This window comes from Tenebrio molitor, chromosome 1 (assembly GCF_963966145.1).
Source record: "Tenebrio molitor chromosome 1, icTenMoli1.1, whole genome shotgun sequence".
Lineage (NCBI taxonomy): Eukaryota > Metazoa > Arthropoda > Insecta > Coleoptera > Tenebrionidae > Tenebrio > Tenebrio molitor.
In genome coordinates this window covers 926,401-951,532 of record NC_091046.1, presented here as the reverse complement: position 1 = coordinate 951,532, position 25,132 = coordinate 926,401, and the positions used below count along the sequence as shown (strand labels likewise).

The window sequence follows — 25,132 nt, the reverse complement described above, 5'->3', positions numbered from 1 at the left end:
GGAGGTTTGTCTTTGGGAGTCGGCACTTTTTCCTCCTTATCGGAAATTTCCCCTTCCGGTGTCTTTTCCTTCTCTACTTCCTTTATTGTTTGCTCTTTCGCGACAATTTCTTCCGCTTTGAGTTTAATTTCCGTTGGAATTTCGGGAGTGGGAGGTTTGTCTTTGGGAGTCGGCACTTTTTCCACCTTATCGGAAATTTCCGCTTCCGGTGTCTTTTCCTTCTCTACTTCCTTTATTGTTTTCTCTTTTACGACAATTTCGTCAGTTTTGGGTTTAATTTCCGTTGGAATTTCGGGAGTGGGAGATTTGTCTTTGGGAGTCGGCACTTTTTCCTCCTTATCGGAAATTTCCGCTTCCGGTGTCTTTTCCTTCTCTATTTCCTTTACTGTTTTCTCTTTCACGACAATTTCTTCCGCTTTGAGTTTAATTTCCGTTGGAATTTCGGGAGTGGGAGGTTTGTCTTTGGGAGTCGGCACTTTTTCCACCTTATCGGAAATTTCCGCTTCCGGTGTCTTTTCCTTCTCTACTTCCTTTATTGTTTTCTCTTTTACGACAATTTCGTCAGTTTTGGGTTTAATTTCCGTTGGAATTTCGGGAGTGGGAGATTTGTCTTTGGGGGTCGGCACTTTTTCCTCCTTATCGGAAATTTCCGCTTCCGGTGTCTTTTCCTTCTCTACTTCCTTTATTGTTTTCTCTTTTACGACAATTTCGTCAGTTTTGAGTTTAATTTCCGTTGGAATTTCGGGAGTGGGAGATTTGTCTTTGGGGGTCGGCACTTTTTCCTCCTTATCGGAAATTTCCGCTTCCGGTGTCTTTTCCTTCTCTATTTCCTTTACTGTTTTCTCTTTCACGACAGTTTCTTCCGCTTTGAGTTTTATTTCTGTTGGAATTTCGGGAGTGGGAGATTTGTCTTTGGGAGTCGGCACTTTTTCCTCCTTATCGGAAATTTCCGCTTCCGGAGATTTTTCCTTTACTTCTTTTTCAGGTGTTTTCTCTTTCGCGACAATTTCTTCCGCTTTGAGTTTAATTTCCGTTGGAATTTCGGGAATGGGAGGTTTGTCTTTGGGAGTCGGCACTTTTTCCTCCTTATCGGAAATTTCCCCTTCCGGTGTCTTTTCCTTCTGTACTTTCTTTATTGTTTTCTCTTTTACGACAATTTCTTCAGTTTTGAGTTTAATTTCCGTTGGAATTTCGGGAGTAGGAGGTTTGTCTTTGGGAGTCGGCACTTTTTCCTCCTTATCGGAAATTTCCGCTTCCGGTGTCTTTTCCTTCTCTACCTCCTTTATTGTTTTCTCTTTTACGACAATTTCTTCAGTTTTGAGTTTAATTTCCGTTGGAATTTCGGGAGTAGGAGATTTGTCTTTGGGAGTCGTCACTTTTTCCTCCTTATCGGAAATTTCCGCTTCCGGAGATTGTTCCTTTACTTCTTTTTCAGGTGTTTTCTCTTTCGCGACAATTTCTTCCGCTTTGAGTTTAATTTCCGTTGGAATTTCGGGAATGGGAGGTTTGTCTTTGGGAGTCGGCACTTTTTCCACTTTATCGGAAATTTCCGCTTCCGGTGTCTTTTCCTTCTCTACTTCCTTTATTGTTTTCTCTTTTACGACAATTTCGTCAGTTTTGAGTTTAATTTCCGTTGGAATTTCGGGAGTGGGACATTTGTCTTTGGGGGTCGGCACTTTTTCCTCCTTATCGGAAATTTCCGCTTCCGGTGTCTTTTCCTTCTCTATTTCCTTTACTGTTTTCTCTTTCACGACAATTTCTTCCGCTTTGAGTTTTATTTCTGTTGGAATTTCGGGAGTGGGAGATTTGTCTTTGGGAGTCGTCACTTTTTCCTCCTTATCGGAAATTTCCGCTTCCGGTGTCTTTTCCTTCTGTACTTCCTTTATTGTTTTCTCTTCTATGACAATTTCTTCAGTTTTGAGTTTAATTTCCGTTGGAATTTCGGGAGTAGGAGATTTGTCTTTGGGAGTCGGCAATTTTTCCTCCTTATCGGAAATTTCCGCTTCCGGTGTCTTTTCCTTCTCGATTTCCTTTACTGTTTTCTCTTTCACGACAATTTCTTCCGCTTTAAGTTTTATTTCTGTTGGAATTTCGGGAGTAGGAGATTTGTCTTTGGGAGACGGCACTTTTTCCTCCTTATCGGAAATTTCCGCATCCGGTGTCTTTTCCTTCTCTACTTCCTTTATTGTTTTCTCTTTTACGACAATTTCTTCAGTTTTGAGTTTAATTTCCGTTGGAATTTCGGGAGTAGGAGATTTGTCTTTGGGGGTCGGCACTTTTTCCTCCTTATCGGAAATTTCCGCTTCCGGTGTCTTTTCCTTCTCTATTTCCTTTACTGTTTTCTCTTTCACGACAATTTCTTCCGCTTTGAGTTTTATTTCTGTTGGAATTTCGGGAGTGGGAGATTTGTCTTTGGGAGTCGGCACTTTTTCCTCCTTATCGGAAATTTCCCCTTCCGGTGTCTTTTCCTTCTCTACTTCCTTTATTGTTTTCTCTTTTACGACAATTTCGTCAGTTTTGAGTTTAATTTCCGTTGGAATTTCGGGAGTAGGAGATTTGTCTTTGGGAGTCGGCACTTTTTCCTCCTTATCGGAAATTTCCGCTTCCGGTGTCTTTTCCTTCTGTACTTCCTTTATTGTTTTCTCTTTTATGACAATTTCTTCAGTTTTGAGTTTAATTTCCGTTGGAATTTCGGGAGTAGGAGATTTGTCTTTGGGAGTCGGCACTTTTTCCTCCTTATCGGAAATTTCCGCTTCCGGAGATTTTTCCGTTACTTCTTTTTCAGGTGTTTTCTCTTTCGCGACAATTTCTTCCGCTTTGAGTTTAATTTCCGTTGGAATTTCGGGAGTAGGAGGTTTGTCTTTGGGAGTCGGCACTTTTTCCTCCTTATCGGAAATTTCCCCTTCCGGTGTCTTTTCCTTCTCTACTTCCTTTATTGTTTTCTCTTTCGCGACAATTTCTTCCGCTTTGAGTTTAATTTCCGTTGGAATTTCGGGAATGGGAGCTTTGTCTTTGGGAGTCGGCACTTTTTCCTCCTTATCGGAAATTTCCGCATCTGGTGTCTTTTCCTTCTCTACTTCCTTTATTGTTTCCTCTTTTACGACAATTTCTTCAGTTTTGTGTTTAATTTCCGTTGGAATTTCGGGAGTAGGAGATTTGTCTTTGGGAGTCGGCACTTTTTCCTCCTTATCGGAAATTTCCGCTTCCGGTGTCTTTTCCTTCTCTACTTCCTTTATTGTTTTCTCTTTTACGACAATTTCTTCAGTTTTGAGTTTAATTTCCGTTGGAATTTCGGGAGTAGGAGGTTTGTCTTCGGGAGTCGGCACTTTTTCCTCCTTATCGGAAATTTCCGCTTCCGGTGTCTTTTCCTTCTCTACTTCCTTTATTGTTTTCTCTTTTACGACAATTTCTTCAGTTTTGAGTTTAATTTCCGTTGGAATTTCGGGAGTAGGAGATTTGTCTTTGGGAGTCGTCACTTTTTCCTCCTTATCGGAAATTTCCGCTTCCGGAGATTTTTCCTTTACTTCTTTTTCAGGTGTTTTCTCTTTCGCGACAATTTCTTCCGCTTTGAGTTTAATTTCCGTTGGAATTTCGGGAGTGGGAGATTTGTCTTTGGGAGTCGGCAATTTTTCCTCCTTATCGGAAATTTCCGCTTCCGGTGTCTTTTCCTTCTCGATTTCCTTTACTGTTTTCTCTTTCACGACAATTTCTTCCGCTTTAAGTTTTATTTCTGTTGGAATTTCGGGAGTAGGAGATTTGTCTTTGGGAGACGGCACTTTTTCCTCCTTATCGGAAATTTCCGCTTCCGGTGTCTTTTCCTTCTCTACTTCCTTTATTGTTTTCTCTTTTACGACAATTTCTTCAGTTTTGAGTTTAATTTCCGTTGGAATTTCGGGAGTAGGAGATTTGTCTTTGGGAGACGGCACTTTTTCCTCCTTATCGGAAATTTCCGCATCTGGTGTCTTTTCCTTCTCTACTTCCTTTATTGTTTTCTCTTTTACGACAATTTCTTCAGTTTTGAGTTTAATTTCCGTTGGAATTTCGGGAGTAGGAGATTTGTCTTTGGGAGTCGTCACTTTTTCCTCCTTATCGGAAATTTCCGCTTCCGGAGATTTTTCCTTTACTTCTTTTTCAGGTGTTTTCTCTTTCGCGACAATTTCTTCCGCTTTGAGTTTAATTTCCGTTGGAATTTCGGGAGTGGGAGATTTGTCTTTGGGAGTCGGCACTTTTTCCTCCTTATCGGAAATTTCCGCTTCCGGTGTCTTTTCCTTCTGTACTTCCTTTATTGTTTTCTCTTTTACGACAATTTCTTCAGTTTTGAGTTTAATTTCCGTTGGAATTTCGGGAGTAGGAGATTTGTCTTTGGGAGACGGCACTTTTTCCTCCTTATCGGAAATTTCCGCATCTGGTGTCTTTTCCTTCTCTACTTCCTTTATTGTTTTCTCTTTTACGACAATTTCTTCAGTTTTGAGTTTAATTTCCGTTGGAATTTCGGGAGTAGGAGATTTGTCTTTGGGAGTCGTCACTTTTTCCTCCTTATCGGAAATTTCCGCTTCCGGAGATTTTTCCTTTACTTCTTTTTCAGGTGTTTTCTCTTTCGCGACAATTTCTTCCGCTTTGAGTTTAATTTCCGTTGGAATTTCGGGAGTAGGAGGTTTGTCTTTGGGAGTCGGCACTTTTTCCTCCTTATCGGAAATTTCCGCTTCCGGTGTCTTTTCCTTCTGTACTTCCTTTATTGTTTTCTCTTTTACGACAATTTCTTCAGTTTTGAGTTTAATTTCCGTTGGAATTTCTGGAGTAGGAGATTTGTCTTTGGGAGTCGGCACTTTTTCCTCCTTATCGGAAATTTCCCCTTCCGGTGTCTTTTCCTTCTCTACTTTCTTTATTGTTTTCTCTTTTACGACAATTTCGTCAGTTTTGTGTTTAATTTCCGTTGGAATTTCGGGAGTGGGAGATTTGTCTTTGGGGGTCGGCACTTTTTTCTCCTTATCGGAAATTTCCGCTTCCGGTGTCTTTTCCTTCTCTATTTCCTTTACTGTTTTCTCTTTCACGACAATTTCTTCCGCTTTGAGTTTTATTTCTGTTGGAATTTCGGGAGTGGGAGATTTGTCTTTGGGAGTCGGCACTTTTTCCTCCTTATCGGAAATTTCCGTTTCTGGAGATTTTTCCTTTACTTCTTTTTCAGGTGTTTTCTCTTTCGCGACAATTTCTTCCGCTTTGAGTTTAATTTCCGTTGGAATTTCGGGAATGGGAGATTTGTCTTTGGGAGTCGGCACTTTTTCCTCCTTATCGGAAATTTCCGCTTCCGGTGTCTTTTCCTTTACTTCCTTTTCAGGCGTTTTCTCTTTCGCGACAATTTCATCAGTTTTGAGTTTAATTTCCGTTGGAATTTCGGGAGTGGGAGGTTTGTCTTTGGGAGTAGGCACTTTTTCCTCCTTATCGGAAATTTCCGCTTCCGGTGTCTTTTCCTTCTCTACTTCCTTTATTGTTTTCTCTTCTACGACAATTTCTTCAGTTTTGAGTTTTATTTCTGTTGGAATTTCGGGAGTAGGAGATTTGTCTTTGGGAGACGGCACTTTTTCCTCCTTATCGGAAATTTCCGCATCCGGTGTCTTTTCCTTCTCTACTTCCTTTATTGTTTTCTCTTTCGCGACAATTTCTTCCGCTTTGAGTTTAATTTCCGTTGGAATTTCGGGAGTGGGAGGTTTGTCTTTGGGAGTCGGCACTTTTTTCTCCTTATCGGAAATTTCCGCTTCCGGTGTCTTTTCCTTCTCTATTTCCTTTACTGTTTTCTCTTTCACGACAATTTCTTCCGCTTTGAGTTTTATTTCTGTTGGAATTTCGGGAGTGGGAGATTTGTCTTTGGGAGTCGGCACTTTTTCCTCCTTATCGGAAATTTCCGTTTCTGGAGATTTTTCCTTTACTTCTTTTTCAGGTGTTTTCTCTTTCGCGACAATTTCTTCCGCTTTGAGTTTAATTTCCGTTGGAATTTCGGGAATGGGAGATTTGTCTTTGGGAGTCGGCACTTTTTCCTCCTTATCGGAAATTTCCGCTTCCGGTGTCTTTTCCTTTACTTCCTTTTCAGGCGTTTTCTCTTTCGCGACAATTTCATCAGTTTTGAGTTTAATTTCCGTTGGAATTTCGGGAGTGGGAGGTTTGTCTTTGGGAGTAGGCACTTTTTCCTCCTTATCGGAAATTTCCGCTTCCGGTGTCTTTTCCTTCTCTACTTCCTTTATTGTTTTCTCTTCTACGACAATTTCTTCAGTTTTGAGTTTTATTTCTGTTGGAATTTCGGGAGTAGGAGATTTGTCTTTGGGAGACGGCACTTTTTCCTCCTTATCGGAAATTTCCGCATCCGGTGTCTTTTCCTTCTCTACTTCCTTTATTGTTTTCTCTTTTACGACAATTTCTTCAGTTTTGAGTTTAATTTCCGTTGGAATTTCGGGAGTAGGAGATTTGTCTTTGGGGGTCGGCACTTTTTCCTCCTTATCGGAAATTTCCGCTTCCGGTGTCTTTTCCCTCTGTATTTCCTTTACTGTTTTCTCTTTCACGACAATTTCTTCCGCTTTGAGTTTTATTTCTGTTGGAATTTCGGGAGTGGGAGATTTGTCTTTGGGAGTCGGCACTTTTTCCTCCTTATCGGAAATTTCCGCTTCCGGTGTCTTTTCCTTCTCTACTTCCTTTATTGTTTTCTCTTTTACGACAATTTCTTCAGTTTTGAGTTTAATTTCCGTTGGAATTTCGGGAGTAGGAGATTTGTCTTTGGGAGACGGCACTTTTTCCTCCTTATCGGAAATTTCCGCATCTGGTGTCTTTTCCTTCTCTACTTCCTTTATTGTTTTCTCTTTTACGACAATTTCTTCAGTTTTGAGTTTAATTTCCGTTGGAATTTCGGGAGTAGGAGATTTGTCTTTGGGAGTCGTCACTTTTTCCTCCTTATCGGAAATTTCCGCTTCCGGAGATTTTTCCTTTACTTCTTTTTCAGGTGTTTTCTCTTTCGCGACAATTTCTTCCGCTTTGAGTTTAATTTCCGTTGGAATTTCGGAAGTAGGAGGTTTGTCTTTGGGAGTAGGCACTTTTTCCTCCTTATCGGAAATTTCCGCTTCCGGTGTCTTTTCCTTCTCTACTTCCTTTATTGTTTTCTCTTCTACGACAATTTCTTCAGTTTTGAGTTTTATTTCTGTTGGAATTTCGGGAGTAGGAGATTTGTCTTTGGGAGACGGCACTTTTTCCTCCTTATCGGAAATTTCCGCATCCGGTGTCTTTTCCTTCTCCACTTCCTTTATTGTTTTCTCTTTTACGACAATTTCTTCAGTTTTGAGTTTAATTTCCGTTGGAATTTCGGGAGTAGGAGATTTGTCTTTGGGGGTCGGCACTTTTTCCTCCTTATCGGAAATTTCCGCTTCCGGTGTCTTTTCCTTCTCTATTTCCTTTACTGTTTTCTCTTTCACGACAATTTCTTCCGCTTTGAGTTTTATTTCTGTTGGAATTTCGGGAGTGGGAGATTTGTCTTTGGGAGTCGGCACTTTTTCCTCCTTATCGGAAATTTCCGCTTCCGGAGATTTTTCCGTTATTTCTTTTTCAGGTGTTTTCTCTTTCGCGACAATTTCTTCCGCTTTGAGTTTAATTTCCGTTGGAATTTCGGGAGTAGGAGGTTTGTCTTTGGGAGTCGGCACTTTTTCCTCCTTATCGGAAATTTCCCCTTCCGGTGTCTTTTCCTTCTCTACTTCCTTTATTGTTTTCTCTTTCGCGACAATTTCTTCCGCTTTGAGTTTAATTTCCGTTGGAATTTCGGGAGTAGGAGATTTGTCTTTGGGAGTCGGCAATTTTTCCTCCTTATCGGAAATTTCCGCTTCCGGTGTCTTTTCCTTCTCGATTTCCTTTACTGTTTTCTCTTTCACGACAATTTCTTCCGCTTTAAGTTTTATTTCTGTTGGAATTTCGGGAGTAGGAGATTTGTCTTGGGGAGACGGCACTTTTTCCTCCTTATCGGAAATTTCCGCATCTGGTGTCTTTTCCTTCTCTACTTCCTTTATTGTTTTCTCTTTTACGACAATTTCTTCAGTTTTGTGTTTAATTTCCGTTGGAATTTCGGGAGTAGGAGATTTGTCTTTGGGAGTCGGCACTTTTTCCTCCTTATCGGAAATTTCCGCTTCCGGTGTCTTTTCCTTCTCTACTTCCTTTATTGTTTTCTCTTTTACGACAATTTCTTCAGTTTTGAGTTTAATTTCCGTTGGAATTTCGGGAGTAGGAGGTTTGTCTTCGGGAGTCGGCACTTTTTCCTCCTTATCGGAAATTTCCGCTTCCGGTGTCTTTTCCTTCTCTACTTCCTTTATTGTTTTCTCTTTTACGACAATTTCTTCAGTTTTGAGTTTAATTTCCGTTGGAATTTCGGGAGTAGGAGATTTGTCTTTGGGAGTCGGCAATTTTTCCTCCTTATCGGAAATTTCCGCTTCCGGTGTCTTTTCCTTCTCGATTTCCTTTACTGTTTTCTCTTTCACGACAATTTCTTCCGCTTTAAGTTTTATTTCTGTTGGAATTTCGGGAGTAGGAGATTTGTCTTTGGGAGACGGCACTTTTTCCTCCTTATCGGAAATTTCCGCATCTGGTGTCTTTTCCTTCTCTACTTCCTTTATTGTTTTCTCTTTTACGACAATTTCTTCAGTTTTGAGTTTAATTTCCGTTGGAATTTCGGGAGTAGGAGATTTGTCTTTGGGAGTCGGCACTTTTTCCTCCTTATCGGAAATTTCCGCTTCCGGTGTCTTTTCCTTCTCTACTTCCTTTATTGTTTTCTCTTTTACGACAATTTCTTCAGTTTTGAGTTTAATTTCCGTTGGAATTTCGGGAGTAGGAGATTTGTCTTTGGGAGACGGCACTTTTTCCTCCTTATCGGAAATTTCCGCATCTGGTGTCTTTTCCTTCTCTACTTCCTTTATTGTTTTCTCTTTTACGACAATTTCTTCAGTTTTGAGTTTAATTTCCGTTGGAATTTCGGGAGTAGGAGATTTGTCTTTGGGAGTCGGCACTTTTTCCTCCTTATCGGAAATTTCCGCTTCCGGTGTCTTTTCCTTCTCTACTTCCTTTATTGTTTTCTCTTTTACGACAATTTCTTCAGTTTTGAGTTTAATTTCCGTTGGAATTTCGGGAGTAGGAGATTTGTCTTTGGGAGACGGCACTTTTTCCTCCTTATCGGAAATTTCCGCATCTGGTGTCTTTTCCGCCTCTACTTCCTTTATTGTTTTCTCTTTTACGACAATTTCTTCAGTTTTGAGTTTAATTTCCGTTGGAATTTCGGGAGTAGGAGATTTGTCTTTGGGAGTCGTCACTTTTTCCTCCTTATCGGAAATTTCCGCTTCCGGAGATTTTTCCTTTACTTCTTTTTCAGGTGTTTTCTCTTTCGCGACAATTTCTTCCGCTTTGAGTTTAATTTCCGTTGGAATTTCGGGAGTAGGAGGTTTGTCTTTGGGAGTCGGCACTTTTTCCTCCTTATCGGAAATTTCCCCTTCCGGTGTCTTTTCCTTCTCTACTTCCTTTATTGTTTTCTCTTTCGCGACAATTTCTTCCGCTTTGAGTTTAATTTCCGTTGGAATTTCGGGAATGGGAGCTTTGTCTTTGGGAGTCGGCACTTTTTCCTCCTTATCGGAAATTTCCGCTTCCGGTGTCTTTTCCTTCTGTACTTCCTTTATTGTTTTCTCTTTTACGACAATTTCTTCAGTTTTGAGTTTAATTTCCGTTGGAATTTCTGGAGTAGGAGATTTGTCTTTGGGAGTCGGCACTTTTTCCACCTTATCGGAAATTTCCGCTTCCGGTGTCTTTTCCTTCTCTACTTCCTTTATTGTTTTCTCTTTTACGACAATTTCTTCAGTTTTGTGTTTAATTTCCGTTGGAATTTCGGGAGTAGGAGATTTGTCTTTGGGAGTCGGCACTTTTTCCTCCTTATCGGAAATTTCCCCTTCCGGTGTCTTTTCCTTCTCTACTTCCTTTATTGTTTTCTCTTTTACGACAATTTCGTCAGTTTTGTGTTTAATTTCCGTTGGAATTTCGGGAGTGGGAGATTTGTCTTTGGGGGTCGGCACTTTTTTCTCCTTATCGGAAATTTCCGCTTCCGGTGTCTTTTCCTTCTCTATTTCCTTTACTGTTTTCTCTTTCACGACAATTTCTTCCGCTTTGAGTTTTATTTCTGTTGGAATTTCGGGAGTGGGAGATTTGTCTTTGGGAGTCGGCACTTTTTCCTCCTTATCGGAAATTTCCGTTTCTGGAGATTTTTCCTTTACTTCTTTTTCAGGTGTTTTCTCTTTCGCGACAATTTCTTCCGCTTTGAGTTTAATTTCCGTTGGAATTTCGGGAATGGGAGGTTTGTCTTTGGGAGTCGGCACTTTTTCCTCCTTATCGGAAATTTCCGCTTCCGGTGTCTTTTCCTTTACTTCCTTTTCAGGCGTTTTCTCTTTCGCGACAATTTCATCAGTTTTGAGTTTAATTTCCGTTGGAATTTCGGGAGTGGGAGGTTTGTCTTTGGGAGTCGGCACTTTTTCCTCCTTATCGGAAATTTTCGCTTCCGGTGTCTTTTCCTTCTCTACTTCCTTTATTGTTTTCTCTTTTAGGACAATTTCTTCAGTTTTGAGTTTAATTTCCGTTGGAATTTCGGGAATGGGAGATTTGTCTTTGGGAGTCGGCACTTTTTCCTCCTTATCGGAAATTTCCGCATCCGGTGTCTTTTCCTTCTCTACTTCCTTTATTGTTTTCTCTTTTACGACAATTTCTTCAGTTTTGAGTTTAATTTCCGTTGGAATTTCGGGAGTAGGAGATTTGTCTTTGGGGGTCGGCACTTTTTCCTCCTTATCGGAAATTTCCGCTTCCGGTGTCTTTTCCTTCTCTATTTCCTTTACTGTTTTCTCTTTCACGACAATTTCTTCCGCTTTGAGTTTTATTTCTGTTGGAATTTCGGGAGTGGGAGATTTGTCTTTGGGAGTCGGCACTTTTTCCTCCTTATCGGAAATTTCCGCTTCCGGAGATTTTTCCGTTACTTCTTTTTCAGGTGTTTTCTCTTTCGCGACAATTTCTTCCGCTTTGAGTTTAATTTCCGTTGGAATTTCGGGAGTAGGAGGTTTGTCTTTGGGAGTCGGCACTTTTTCCTCCTTATCGGAAATTTCCCCTTCCGGTGTCTTTTCCTTCTCTACTTCCTTTATTGTTTTCTCTTTCGCGACAATTTCTTCCGCTTTGAGTTTAATTTCCGTTGGAATTTCGGGAGTAGGAGATTTGTCTTTGGGAGTCGGCAATTTTTCCTCCTTATCGGAAATTTCCGCTTCCGGTGTCTTTTCCTTCTCGATTTCCTTTACTGTTTTCTCTTTCACGACAATTTCTTCCGCTTTAAGTTTTATTTCTGTTGGAATTTCGGGAGTAGGAGATTTGTCTTGGGGAGACGGCACTTTTTCCTCCTTATCGGAAATTTCCGCATCTGGTGTCTTTTCCTTCTCTACTTCCTTTATTGTTTTCTCTTTTACGACAATTTCTTCAGTTTTGTGTTTAATTTCCGTTGGAATTTCGGGAGTAGGAGATTTGTCTTTGGGAGTCGGCACTTTTTCCTCCTTATCGGAAATTTCCGCTTCCGGTGTCTTTTCCTTCTCTACTTCCTTTATTGTTTTCTCTTTTACGACAATTTCTTCAGTTTTGAGTTTAATTTCCGTTGGAATTTCGGGAGTAGGAGGTTTGTCTTCGGGAGTCGGCACTTTTTCCTCCTTATCGGAAATTTCCGCTTCCGGTGTCTTTTCCTTCTCTACTTCCTTTATTGTTTTCTCTTTTACGACAATTTCTTCAGTTTTGAGTTTAATTTCCGTTGGAATTTCGGGAGTAGGAGATTTGTCTTTGGGAGTCGGCAATTTTTCCTCCTTATCGGAAATTTCCGCTTCCGGTGTCTTTTCCTTCTCGATTTCCTTTACTGTTTTCTCTTTCACGACAATTTCTTCCGCTTTAAGTTTTATTTCTGTTGGAATTTCGGGAGTAGGAGATTTGTCTTTGGGAGACGGCACTTTTTCCTCCTTATCGGAAATTTCCGCATCTGGTGTCTTTTCCTTCTCTACTTCCTTTATTGTTTTCTCTTTTACGACAATTTCTTCAGTTTTGAGTTTAATTTCCGTTGGAATTTCGGGAGTAGGAGATTTGTCTTTGGGAGTCGGCACTTTTTCCTCCTTATCGGAAATTTCCGCTTCCGGTGTCTTTTCCTTCTCTACTTCCTTTATTGTTTTCTCTTTTACGACAATTTCTTCAGTTTTGAGTTTAATTTCCGTTGGAATTTCGGGAGTAGGAGATTTGTCTTTGGGAGACGGCACTTTTTCCTCCTTATCGGAAATTTCCGCATCTGGTGTCTTTTCCTTCTCTACTTCCTTTATTGTTTTCTCTTTTACGACAATTTCTTCAGTTTTGAGTTTAATTTCCGTTGGAATTTCGGGAGTAGGAGATTTGTCTTTGGGAGTCGGCACTTTTTCCTCCTTATCGGAAATTTCCGCTTCCGGTGTCTTTTCCTTCTCTACTTCCTTTATTGTTTTCTCTTTTACGACAATTTCTTCAGTTTTGAGTTTAATTTCCGTTGGAATTTCGGGAGTAGGAGATTTGTCTTTGGGAGACGGCACTTTTTCCTCCTTATCGGAAATTTCCGCATCTGGTGTCTTTTCCGCCTCTACTTCCTTTATTGTTTTCTCTTTTACGACAATTTCTTCAGTTTTGAGTTTAATTTCCGTTGGAATTTCGGGAGTAGGAGATTTGTCTTTGGGAGTCGTCACTTTTTCCTCCTTATCGGAAATTTCCGCTTCCGGAGATTTTTCCTTTACTTCTTTTTCAGGTGTTTTCTCTTTCGCGACAATTTCTTCCGCTTTGAGTTTAATTTCCGTTGGAATTTCGGGAGTAGGAGGTTTGTCTTTGGGAGTCGGCACTTTTTCCTCCTTATCGGAAATTTCCCCTTCCGGTGTCTTTTCCTTCTCTACTTCCTTTATTGTTTTCTCTTTCGCGACAATTTCTTCCGCTTTGAGTTTAATTTCCGTTGGAATTTCGGGAATGGGAGCTTTGTCTTTGGGAGTCGGCACTTTTTCCTCCTTATCGGAAATTTCCGCTTCCGGTGTCTTTTCCTTCTGTACTTCCTTTATTGTTTTCTCTTTTACGACAATTTCTTCAGTTTTGAGTTTAATTTCCGTTGGAATTTCGGGAGTAGGAGATTTGTCTTTGGGAGACGGCACTTTTTCCTCCTTATCGGAAATTTCCGCATCTGGTGTCTTTTCCTTCTCTACTTCCTTTATTGTTTTCTCTTTTACGACAATTTCTTCAGTTTTGAGTTTAATTTCCGTTGGAATTTCGGGAGTAGGAGATTTGTCTTTGGGAGTCGTCACTTTTTCCTCCTTATCGGAAATTTCCGCTTCCGGAGATTTTTCCTTTACTTCTTTTTCAGGTGTTTTCTCTTTCGCGACAATTTCTTCCGCTTTGAGTTTAATTTCCGTTGGAATTTCGGGAGTAGGAGGTTTGTCTTTGGGAGTCGGCACTTTTTCCTCCTTATCGGAAATTTCCCCTTCCGGTGTCTTTTCCTTCTCTACTTCCTTTATTGTTTTCTCTTTCGCGACAATTTCTTCCGCTTTGAGTTTAATTTCCGTTGGAATTTCGGGAATGGGAGCTTTGTCTTTGGGAGTCGGCACTTTTTCCTCCTTATCGGAAATTTCCGCTTCCGGTGTCTTTTCCTTCTGTACTTCCTTTATTGTTTTCTCTTTTACGACAATTTCTTCAGTTTTGAGTTTAATTTCCGTTGGAATTTCTGGAGTAGGAGATTTGTCTTTGGGAGTCGGCACTTTTTCCACCTTATCGGAAATTTCCGCTTCCGGTGTCTTTTCCTTCTCTACTTCCTTTATTGTTTTCTCTTTTACGACAATTTCTTCAGTTTTGTGTTTAATTTCCGTTGGAATTTCGGGAGTAGGAGATTTGTCTTTGGGAGTCGGCACTTTTTCCTCCTTATCGGAAATTTCCCCTTCCGGTGTCTTTTCCTTCTCTACTTCCTTTATTGTTTTCTCTTTTACGACAATTTCGTCAGTTTTGTGTTTAATTTCCGTTGGAATTTCGGGAGTGGGAGATTTGTCTTTGGGGGTCGGCACTTTTTTCTCCTTATCGGAAATTTCCGCTTCCGGTGTCTTTTCCTTCTCTATTTCCTTTACTGTTTTCTCTTTCACGACAATTTCTTCCGCTTTGAGTTTTATTTCTGTTGGAATTTCGGGAGTGGGAGATTTGTCTTTGGGAGTCGGCACTTTTTCCTCCTTATCGGAAATTTCCGTTTCTGGAGATTTTTCCTTTACTTCTTTTTCAGGTGTTTTCTCTTTCGCGACAATTTCTTCCGCTTTGAGTTTAATTTCCGTTGGAATTTCGGGAATGGGAGGTTTGTCTTTGGGAGTCGGCACTTTTTCCTCCTTATCGGAAATTTCCGCTTCCGGTGTCTTTTCCTTTACTTCCTTTTCAGGCGTTTTCTCTTTCGCGACAATTTCATCAGTTTTGAGTTTAATTTCCGTTGGAATTTCGGGAGTGGGAGGTTTGTCTTTGGGAGTCGGCACTTTTTCCTCCTTATCGGAAATTTTCGCTTCCGGTGTCTTTTCCTTCTCTACTTCCTTTATTGTTTTCTCTTTTAGGACAATTTCTTCAGTTTTGAGTTTAATTTCCGTTGGAATTTCGGGAATGGGAGATTTGTCTTTGGGAGTCGGCACTTTTTCCTCCTTATCGGAAATTTCCGCATCCGGTGTCTTTTCCTTCTCTACTTCCTTTATTGTTTTCTCTTTTACGACAATTTCTTCAGTTTTGAGTTTAATTTCCGTTGGAATTTCGGGAGTAGGAGATTTGTCTTTGGGAGTCGGCACTTTTTCCTCCTTATCGGAAATTTCCGCTTCCGGAGATTTTTCCTTTACTTCTTTTTCAGGTGTTTTCTCTTTCGCGACAATTTCTTCCGCTTTGAGTTTTATTTCTGTTGGAATTTCGGGAGTGGGAGGTTTGTCTTTGGGAGTCGGCACTTTTTCCTCCTTATCGGAAATTTCCGCTTCCACTACTGTTTTCTCTTTCACGACAATTTCTTCCGCTTTGAGTTTTACGTCTGTTGGAATTTCGGTAGTAGGAGATTTGTCTTTGGCAGTCGGCACTTTTTCCTCCTTATCGGAAATTTCCGCTTCCGGTGTCTTTTCCTTCTCTACTTCCTTTACTGCTTTCTCTTTCACGACAATTTCTTCCGCTTTGAGTTTTATTTCTGTTGGAATTTCGGGAGTGGGAGATTTGTCTTTGGGAGTCGGCACTTTTTCCTCCTTATCGGAAATTTCCGCTTCCGGTGTCTTTTTCTTCTCTACCTCCTTTACTGTTTCCTCTTTCACGACAATTTCTTCGGCTTTGAGTTTTACTTCTGTTGGAATTTCGGGAGTGGGAGATTTGTCTTTGGGAGTCGGAATTTTTTCCCCCGTAACGGAAATTTCCGCTTCCACTATTGTTTTCTCTTTCACGACAATTTCTTCCGCTTTGAGTTTTACGTCTGTTGGAATTTCGGTAGTAGGAGATTTGTCTTTGGGAGTCGGCACTTTTTCCTCGTTATCGGAAATTTCCGCTTCCGGTGTCTTTTCCTTCTCTACTTCCTTTATTGTTTTCTCTTCTACGACAATTTGTTCAGTTTTGAGTTTAATTTCCGTTGGAATTTTGGGAGTAGGAGATTTGTCTTTGGGAGTCGGCACTTTTTCCTCCTTATCGGAAATTTCCGCTTCCGGTGTCTTTTCCTTCACTACTACCTTTACTGTTTTCTCTTTCACGACAATTTCTTCCGCTTTGAGTTTTATTCCTGTTGCAATTTCGGGAGTGGGAGATTTGTCTTTGGGAGTCGGCACTTTTTCCTCCTTATCGGAAATGTCCGCTTCCGGTGTCTTTTCCTTCTCTACTTCCTTTATTGTTTTCTCTTTTACGACAATTTCTTCAGTTTTGCGTTTAATTTCCGTTGGAATGTCTGGAGTAGGAGATTTATCTTTGGGAGTCGGCGCTTTTTCCTCCTTATCGGAAATTTCCGCTTCTGGAGATTTTCCCTTTACTTCTTTTTCAGGTGTTTTCTCTTTTACGACAATTTCTTCAGTTTTGAGTTTAATTTCCCTTGGAATTTCGGGAGTGGGCGATTTGTCTTTGGGAGTCGGCACTTTTTCCTCCTTATCGGAAATTTCCGCTTCCGGTGTCTTTTCCTTCTCTACTTCCTTTATTGTTTTCTCTTCTACGACAATTTGTTCAGTTTTGAGTTTAATTTCCGTTGGAATTTTGGGAGTAGGAGATTTGTCTTTGGGAGTCGGCACTTTTTCCTCCTTATCGGAAATTTCCGCTTCCGGTGTCTTTTCCTTCACTACTACCTTTACTGTTTTCTCTTTCACGACAATTTCTTCCGCTTTGAGTTTTATTCCTGTTGCAATTTCGGGAGTGGGAGATTTGTCTTTGGGAGTCGGCACTTTTTCCTCCTTATCGGAAATGTCCGCTTCCGGTGTCTTTTCCTTCTCTACTTCCTTTATTGTTTTCTCTTTTACGACAATTTCTTCAGTTTTGCGTTTAATTTCCGTTGGAATGTCTGGAGTAGGAGATTTATCTTTGGGAGTCGGCGCTTTTTCCTCCTTATCGGAAATTTCCGCTTCTGGAGATTTTTCCTTTACTTCTTTTTCAGGTGTTTTCTCTTTCGCGACAATTTCTTCCGCTTTGAGTTTAATTTCCGTTGGAATTTCTGGAGTGGGAGATTTGTCTTTGGGAGTCGGCACTTTTTCCTCCTTATCGGAAATTTCCGCTACCGGTATCTTTTCCTTCTCTACCTCCTTTACTGTTTCCTCTTTGACGACAATTTCTTCGGCTTTGAGTTTTATTCCTGTTGCAATTTCGGGAGTGGGAGATTTATCTTTGGGGGTCGGCGCTTTTTCCTCCTTATCGGAAATTTCCGCTTCTGGAGATTTTCCCTTTACTTCTTTTTCAGGTGTTTTCTCTTTCACGACAATTTCTTCAGTTTTGAGTTTAATTTCCGTTGGAATTTCGGGAGTGGGCGATTTGTCTTTGGGAATCGGCACTTTTTCCTCCTTATCGGAAATTTCCGCTTCCGGTGTCTTTTCCTTCTCTACTTCTTTTACTGTTTTCTCTTTCACGACAATTTCTTCCGTTTTGAGTTTTATCTCTGTTGGAATTTCGGGAGTGGGAGATTTGTCTTTAGAAGTCAGCACTTTTTCCTCCTTAGCGGAAATTTCCGCTTCCAGTGTCTTTTCCTTCTCTACTACCTTTACTGTTTTCTCTTTCACGACAATTTCTTCCGCTTTGAGTTTTATTTCTGTTGGAATTTCGGGAGTGGACGATTTGTCTTTAGGAATCGACACTTTTTTCTCCTTAACGGAAATTTCCGCTTCTGGTGTCCTTTTCTTCTCTACTTCTTTTACAGGTGTTTTCTCTTTTGCGACAATTTCTTCCACTTCGAGTTTTATTTCCGCTGGAATTTCTGTAATCGGAGATTTGTCTTTAAGTGTGGTGTCTTTGTCTTTCTCCTCGTCAAAAATTTTCCTTACTGTCGATTTTTCTATTTCAACTTTTATTGACTCATCTTCTTCCGTTTCCTTTTGAAATGATTTATCTTTTGCTCCAAAATCTTTGACCCGAGGTTCGATTCTGGTACCTATGTGAGAAATCGTGGTTTTACCTTTGGTAATGATTTCCGTCTCTTTCACGACAATTTTCTTTGCAAAATATTTATCCTTTTCTATGTTTTCATCGTCTTTAGTTTTGATTTCAGTAGAAATTTCAAATGTTTTGTCTTGAGAAATAATTGAACTTTCATCGAGTTGAACATCTTTCTTTTTACAGATTTTTTCCTTGTCATCTAGTTCAGCTGAACCAGGCACTTTGTCCTCTAGTTTAAGATCATCCTTATCGGATGTTTTTGACATAAATTGTAATTTAGATGCTATATAGTACTCTTCATCGGTTAGTTCTTCATCTCCGTCCTGGAAGATCGCTTCAGTTATTAATTTCTCTTTTAATTCACTCCTTTCTTTCGATTTAATTTTTTCCAATAGTGCTGATTCTGAAGTTTCTAAAAATTTTTGTGTAATCAATGCCTCTTTAATTATTCGTTTTTTAGCGGTGAAAACATCTTCGTCCGCAGTAATGTCATCTCTGATTGGAAACTCAGTACGAACCTTGGCAAATACCTTTCTTTCCTTTATTGGTGACAATACTTCAACGTGACGAGTATCAGAACTTTCATCCTTTCCATCTTCAGAAAAGTATTCTTCTCCTTCATCATGTAAGTAGTCGATATCGTTTTCACCAACAAAACTATTGGTCATAATAGGCAATGCCTTCGTAACATCATCTTTCGGAACTTCTTCGTCAATTTGCTCCAGATCTCTGATATGATCGGCCGACGTGGAACTTACAATCGATATCAATTGTCCTTCAGGCGTTGGTGTTAAATCCGGTTTTAGCTCTTTGACTTCAGCTCGAATTTGAATAGTCGCCTCTAGAACTTCAGACATTAGCTTCTGAACTTGTCTTTCACTAATTATTGGAGATTTTTCCCTGGTATCCAACTGGAGAGATCTTTTACTCAATTCCATTTCCTCCTTCATCCGTTGCTGCAAAATTTCCTTTTCCAGTTCCTCGGTGATATCAACTTGAGACATAACCTCGTCCAGTTTAACCGTTTCCGTCTCCAACACTTGTGGAGGCAAAGCAATAGTTGTCAACAACTTAACGTTAGAAACTAGAGCTTCTTTGATAATGCGACTATCAAGCTGCACACTTTCTTGAGTTTGTGGCTTAACTTTACACACAGAAACACTAACGCAAGGCTCTTCGCACACTTCCAAACTTTGACCGCTTATACTTTCAACGATACCAGTGTGTTCTTTAAAAATTTTCGCCATCTCCACAGCCATTTTAGATTCATGTTCTACTTGTGGTTCTACTGTCGAAATTTTCGATTCAGATTCTTGAGCGAGCGGTGACGGTGTTTTGTGCTCTACAATTACTTTTTCACAAGGAGGTTCGCAAACCGGCACCGTTGACGGCTTTTCTTCTTCTAAAGGTTCTGCAAGTTTCGTAACAGATCTTCTCCTCGGACTTATTTTGGGCTCGACTATTACTTGTTCCTCGATTTTTAGAATGCATTCGCTCAGTTCCTTTTCCGTATAAACTCGTTCCTGCTGTACGACAGTTTTCTTCGGCGTGCCTTCCTGAGATTTCGATATTAATTCTTCAAACAAGGCTCGTTTGTCTTTCACGGATTTTATCTCGATTTCATCCGATTTATCAGAAGTATCGAGACCATTAGGGACAAGTTCCCCGTCCACCACCGGAGGGGTTTCAATTTTAGGCTTCTCTTCTTTCACGATGACCTCTCGTTTTTCTTTAATTTTCACAGTTTTGTGAGGAGAACGTTTTTGCTCTTCCTCACTATCGTCCAAATCGCTAGATCCCGAGAAAATTTTTTGCAACTCTGCTATTTTGCGTCCGACTTGCTTGGTATGAGTCGAAACTGTATGTTTAGTCTTGTAGTCGATCTCTTCTGAAACGGTTTCAGTTTTGTCATAGTCGTCGTCGATTTGAGCCAAAGTCTCGTTCGAACCGCGATAATCTTCCTCTTTCATACTGCTGATCTCATCCTCCGAATCCAGAACTTCTTTTTTCCGTTTCATCACATGTGACGGCGATTTTATCGTTTGTTCCAACAACTTTACTTTCGCTTTGACATCACCGGAACCTCGACGACTTTGCAATATGTCTTCGTCTTTAAGTTTGTCGGATATGGAAGGCGGACTTTCTTCGGGTTTGATCGGACTGTTGGAGGCGTCTTTGGTGTCTATTTGATCGGTTAGTGTGGCAGCTTCTGATGTGTCGACTTGCGACAAGGCCATGGATGCGGATTCCGGGAATTCGATGGGACTAGTATTGGCGTCGACGAAATGGACCTCTTCCTCGAAATAAGGCTCTTGAGGAAGGCTCTCGTCGGCTTGGATCGGACTCAAACCGGCGTCAGTGCATTCGAACTCCTCCAATTCGACATCCACAGCCGTGTCCGACACGAAGCCTGTGGTTTGTAGGCCGTGCAAGACGTCAGGCGCCTTCGCCACAGGACTCGTTATGGTCTCCGTGGTACCCCTCGTCAGAGAGATTCCAGTGTCCGTGACGTGGTGCGAAAAGCTGTCGTCCGTGGCTAGAGAGCCAGCGTGGGATTCGTCTTTCTCGCTCAAATTATCATATGTATAGACTAATTTAGTGCCGCTAAAATTGACAGTTTCTTCGCGTTTTTTCTGTGCAGTCTCTAGGGCAGGCGGAGGTATGATATAATCGGATTTTTCGACAGGTCTTCCTCGTTTCTCCGTCGTATTCGAGACTCCGACGTCGACAGTTTCCGAGGTCTCCACTCCCGATTCGTCTCTCCTCTTCGTAGTAACTGAAATATGCGATTGCGACTTTATCGAGATTTCAACGTCATTAGTACCGTATAACGTGAGGCGACTTTCTGCGGTCGCAGACGCCTCTTTCGTTCGCACTTCTTTTCGACCGATCACGAGTTCCAAAGTGGGAGTGGGATAGGTTTTGGGTAGGTTGGGTGTGGTTTCTGGCGTGGGAGCGATCTCCTTGTGTGTCAACGGTGAGGTGCTTCTGCTCACATGATTCAAGTACTCCTCGTTGGTGTACTTGTCAGCGGTTTCCGTATAGGCTACCGCGATTTTCTTGTCGGGGGTCGATTTGATTCGAAATTCTTCCTCCGACGGCGGGATCTTTCCCTTGCCGCCGCCTCCGTGCAATCTCTCGACAGTCTTCCTCTCTTTGCGTTCCCAGTCTTCCGGTCTCTTCGAGTCTTTAGCACCTTTCTCCTCGGGCGAGTGAAATCCCTTGAGGATTTTCAACTCGCCCGGTCGCAATACGGGATCGGATTCGATAATTCTATAACTTTCTAAACTTACACGAGCAATATCACGGTTGGAAGGCAAATTATTGTCAATGGAAGGATTAGAACCGTCGACTTCCAAGTCTTCGGTCGAGGCTAAACGTTTGCGCGCACCGGAAAACAATCGCGCTTGGTGTTGGTGGTACTGACGGATGTCGTCGTATGGGGTCACTTCTTCGAGTTCTATATCACCGGCACGATAATTGGATAAGTAGTCTTTGCCCTCGATCGAGGTGTCCTCGCCGGGAGTTGGCGTCTCCAACAGGCATTGGTCTTCGCGGAAGCCGTCCGTGTCCAGCGAGTCGTCGTCGTCTTGAGGCGATGCCGATGCTGCTGTCGCAAGGAATAACATAAAAGGAGGTTGTCGGTGGAAAAACAGTGTTTAATCTGTCCCAAGTGCAACAGGATTCTCACAAATTTTGTCACATTTTTTTGGTAATTTATTTCAGAAAATAAATCATGGCAAGAGGCACTGCCTCAACTCCCATACAATAAATTATGAGATGAGTGGTGGAGAAGATGTGTTAGTTTCGGGAGCAGGAGGGAGGAGGAGATCGGGAGACGACAGCTAAAAATTCGAGTAATAATATAAGCCGGCTAAGGCATTCCGCATTTCCATAAGCTTTCTACTTTGGTCGTCATAATATCAAAAAAGAATCTCTCGATAGTATAAACAGCATAATTCCGGAAGCAGAGATGCCAACAATGGTAATAATAACAAGTTTTAAATGCCCAAACTAGCAAAAGGGAGCTGGGGACAAATTAAATAAAAACCGACGACAGTCTCTTTGTACTTAATTGGTCCGGACAACTCCCAAATGAAAAGGAAACGAAACTAACCAAAATCACTAACCTTTGTATAGCCTTTGCTACACGAAGCCCGAGGCCGCGAAAAGACCCAAATGACACAATCTCCTTCACCCTGACCATTTCTCGTCACCGAATCGACTCGAAATTTTAAAAAATAATAATAACATGAACTGAACAGAAACGGCTGCGAGAAGTGGCAAAGGTGAACATGCACAATATGTACAAAATCATTTTTAGTCCCTATCATCATGGAGTTTGCATTATGGTTCACCAAGCCAACGTACAGGAGAAAGTTGGACGGACTGCGTGACAGAAGAAGGAGGATGTCTATGGACGATTCTTAACGCTTCAGTTCAAAATACTCCGTTTTTGATAGTACAACAGTCGTTGTGTCGAAAAATTGAGTATTTTGAAAAGATCGATTGTTTAATGTCTTTTTTTCAACAAAAAATATGGATGTTGTGTGTATGAAATGGTAAACAAGTAACACTTAGCTGTATTGTACAAAACTAAGAGCATGTACATTTATCTACAAAAGGTAGAAACGGAAATCAAAGTTCGTATCGAATACAACTAAATGATTCAGGTACAGATATTACTGAAACAGTCTTCAGTGAAAGAGAAGTGCCAGTGCAGGAACTGATGCTTGAATAATATCTGTTCTTGGAATGAACTCTCGAAAGATTCACACATCGACACGACCATAGAGATATTGTTACAAATTAGTAGAGGTTTTTTTTTGGTCCTTGTAACCCAAAAGCCATGCGGCATGAAGTGTGAAGAACACTCACTACAATAATTGCTAAATCAAGGTTAATAAAAACTGAACTGAAAAAAGCTGAGACTGCTATTTACAAAGGCTTGGCACGGAAGCTCGTGTGTGTGTATATTAAAAGCGTTTAAATTAAATTATAGAGTAAAAGAAAAAACAAACATGATCGAAGAAACAAAACTGACACTGACGCCCACACAGATGATTTATTTTCTGCAATATTCGTCAAGAAGAAGGGGCCAATCGTTAATCGTCCAAGGCTGTACTTGTTAATTAATTTCTGTTTAATCACTGTTTAGTATAGTAGGCAAAAGCTTGTTGCACCAAAGCATTGTTGCACATTCAGTAATGTATATATTAATTTTTGTTAGTTAATCTGGTGTGTGTGAACGAAAAGGTGACGATTTTGGGAAATCGTCACGTTTTCGTCAACGGGGTGGGTGCGGCACCGAAGGAAAGTCGGATGTCGGATGGGGGCAATAAATCACATTTTTCGATTCACTTGTAAAAATCGTTTACAATCTCATAAGAAAATAAACAAGCATAACAATCTTTTTTGCTGCTACCAACATAAAAATTCTAAACTTGTTTAACCAACTGCAAACTCCATATTAATGTGGCATATCAATGGGACGGTGATGTTAGTTCGTCGAAAGATAGTATAAAAGAAAAAATTGTACTCACCCCGCCTGAAAAAGAAATTAGCAAATCACAAACAAACGGCACGAATGGTCGCGACGAACTGGATACATTCCAGGGAAAGACACGGTTTATGACTTAAACCGGCTTAGAAACCGTACGATATCCAAGGATCAAAAAATAGTCACGGCGATCGATCTATCGCGATATCGATACTTTAGTTCTAGTCAGTCACAATTCAATTAGCCAACTGGAGCGTCTAATTTCAATCGGAAAAAAATTGCATTTATCATAGTCCGATGACAAAATGAATAAATCTTGGTTGCGACTTTTCTCGATTTTTCTCTGTTCAACGATAGTCGGGATTAGGGAGCATTGATAAGTTTTCTGTCCGACCTCGTTGGGTCGTAATGCGATTACTTTCTTCATGATTGATATGCCACATTTTGTGCAGGAAATATTCTTCGCTCGGTTTGTTCGATTCGTGTAGATTGATCAGGTTCGAAAAACCCACATTGAATATTTCTCGCACACTTTCTACTATAAAGCGCTGCTTTAAAATTCAAGCTAGGTGTCTGTGTGAAAATTGCAAGTTCCTACCTTGGATTGAGGCTGCCTGTTCTCTGGTAATGAAGTCGGCTGGGCTGGGTGGTGGAGTCTTCGACACTTTCGGAGATTTGGGATCTGAAAGCATTGAAACTTTGTAAATTTTGAAAGAGACATCCAAGGATATAATCATATATTTTTCACGAAAACTGTATTTCTTTGTGACTACTTTATACCGGGTGATCAAGAATGACTGAATCTGAATTTGAATGATTTTGGTACCACAGTAATCTAAACGCATTTCCGGTTGCCAGCTTTGCAATATGGACAGGCAAATTTGAAATTTACCATCAAAGGTTCATTTTTGTAACACTTAACATAAACATAACCGACATAACCTTATTTTTTTTAATGTCGTATCAAGTCAGTGTCAATACGAGACAAAAAAACACCAATATTTTTCAATTGTTTCATTACCAACAGACTCAGTCATTGTTGATCACACTGTAGAAAGATATCACTTGATTCGGAAATTTTACCATTCCCACCTGAACCTGTCAACCGGTATTTTCTGTTGTTTTTTTTTTGTGTTTGTAACTTTGTGAAAAGATGCAAAATTTGATGGGAATGGATGAAAACAGGATGTTATTTTTAATAATCCATACAAGAAGAGACCAATAATTTAATAAACAAAACGGTAACATTTAGGTCCAAAAACATAAATAATTTTAAAAAGGCATTACCGCTCCAGCGTAGATTGGTGCTGCATTAACTACAAACGAGTCTCTCGCCTAGGTTTTCCAATAAAAAAAGTATGTTAGAAAATAGCAATAGGCTGTTATAAAAACTTTCGTAAAACTTTATTTAAAAATCAATTCTTTGAATTCGTCTTTTCGGAGGTCACGAGCTAAAAAGTCCTAAAGAGTGGACAACAGTGAACTGCGATGGAGATTCTTCACGGCCAGACCTTGTCCCTTAAAATATGAATAAAGGTGCCTTTAAAAGGGAGTTTATTCAAAAAGACATTTAATTAAAATTATTTAACAACTCTGTCCGACAAATAGTTTGCGTAAATCCAAGAACTGCAAGATTAACGACTTGTGTTAAAACTAACGAGGAAAATTTTGGGTGATCATTAGCAAGTCATAAACAACCAAATCTGTAAAAATAAATTGTTGTCAATAATGAGTAGTTCTCGGATGGAAAATTGCAAATTAATTTTCTTACCGGTGGCGGTGCAGTCAGAACACTATTACTTGAGGATAAATTTAAATAAACACCCGATTTATAATTATAATATTACACGTGATATTCCCGTATAAAAAGCAAATTGCATATTACGTACAAATGTTGGTTACTTGCCCTCACGTCCGACATTTTTTAAAACAATTGAAACAAATGACGCTGCTTAA

General features: G+C 40.4%; 1 protein-coding gene across 1 annotated transcript in view; it reads right to left on the bottom strand.

Moving 5' to 3' along the window:
* LOC138140619 (ankyrin-2-like) overlaps window positions 1–25,132 on the bottom strand; it is a 61,608-nt gene that overhangs the window by 30,365 nt on the left and 6,111 nt on the right. Inside the window, exons 5-6 of the mRNA XM_069061672.1 lie at window positions 18,605–21,286; window positions 15,063–16,057 (exon numbers count right to left, since the gene is read on the bottom strand). Of these exons, the coding sequence (XP_068917773.1) occupies window positions 15,063–16,057; window positions 18,605–21,286 (3,677 nt within the window). The remainder of the gene's footprint in view (window positions 1–15,062; window positions 16,058–18,604; window positions 21,287–25,132) is intronic.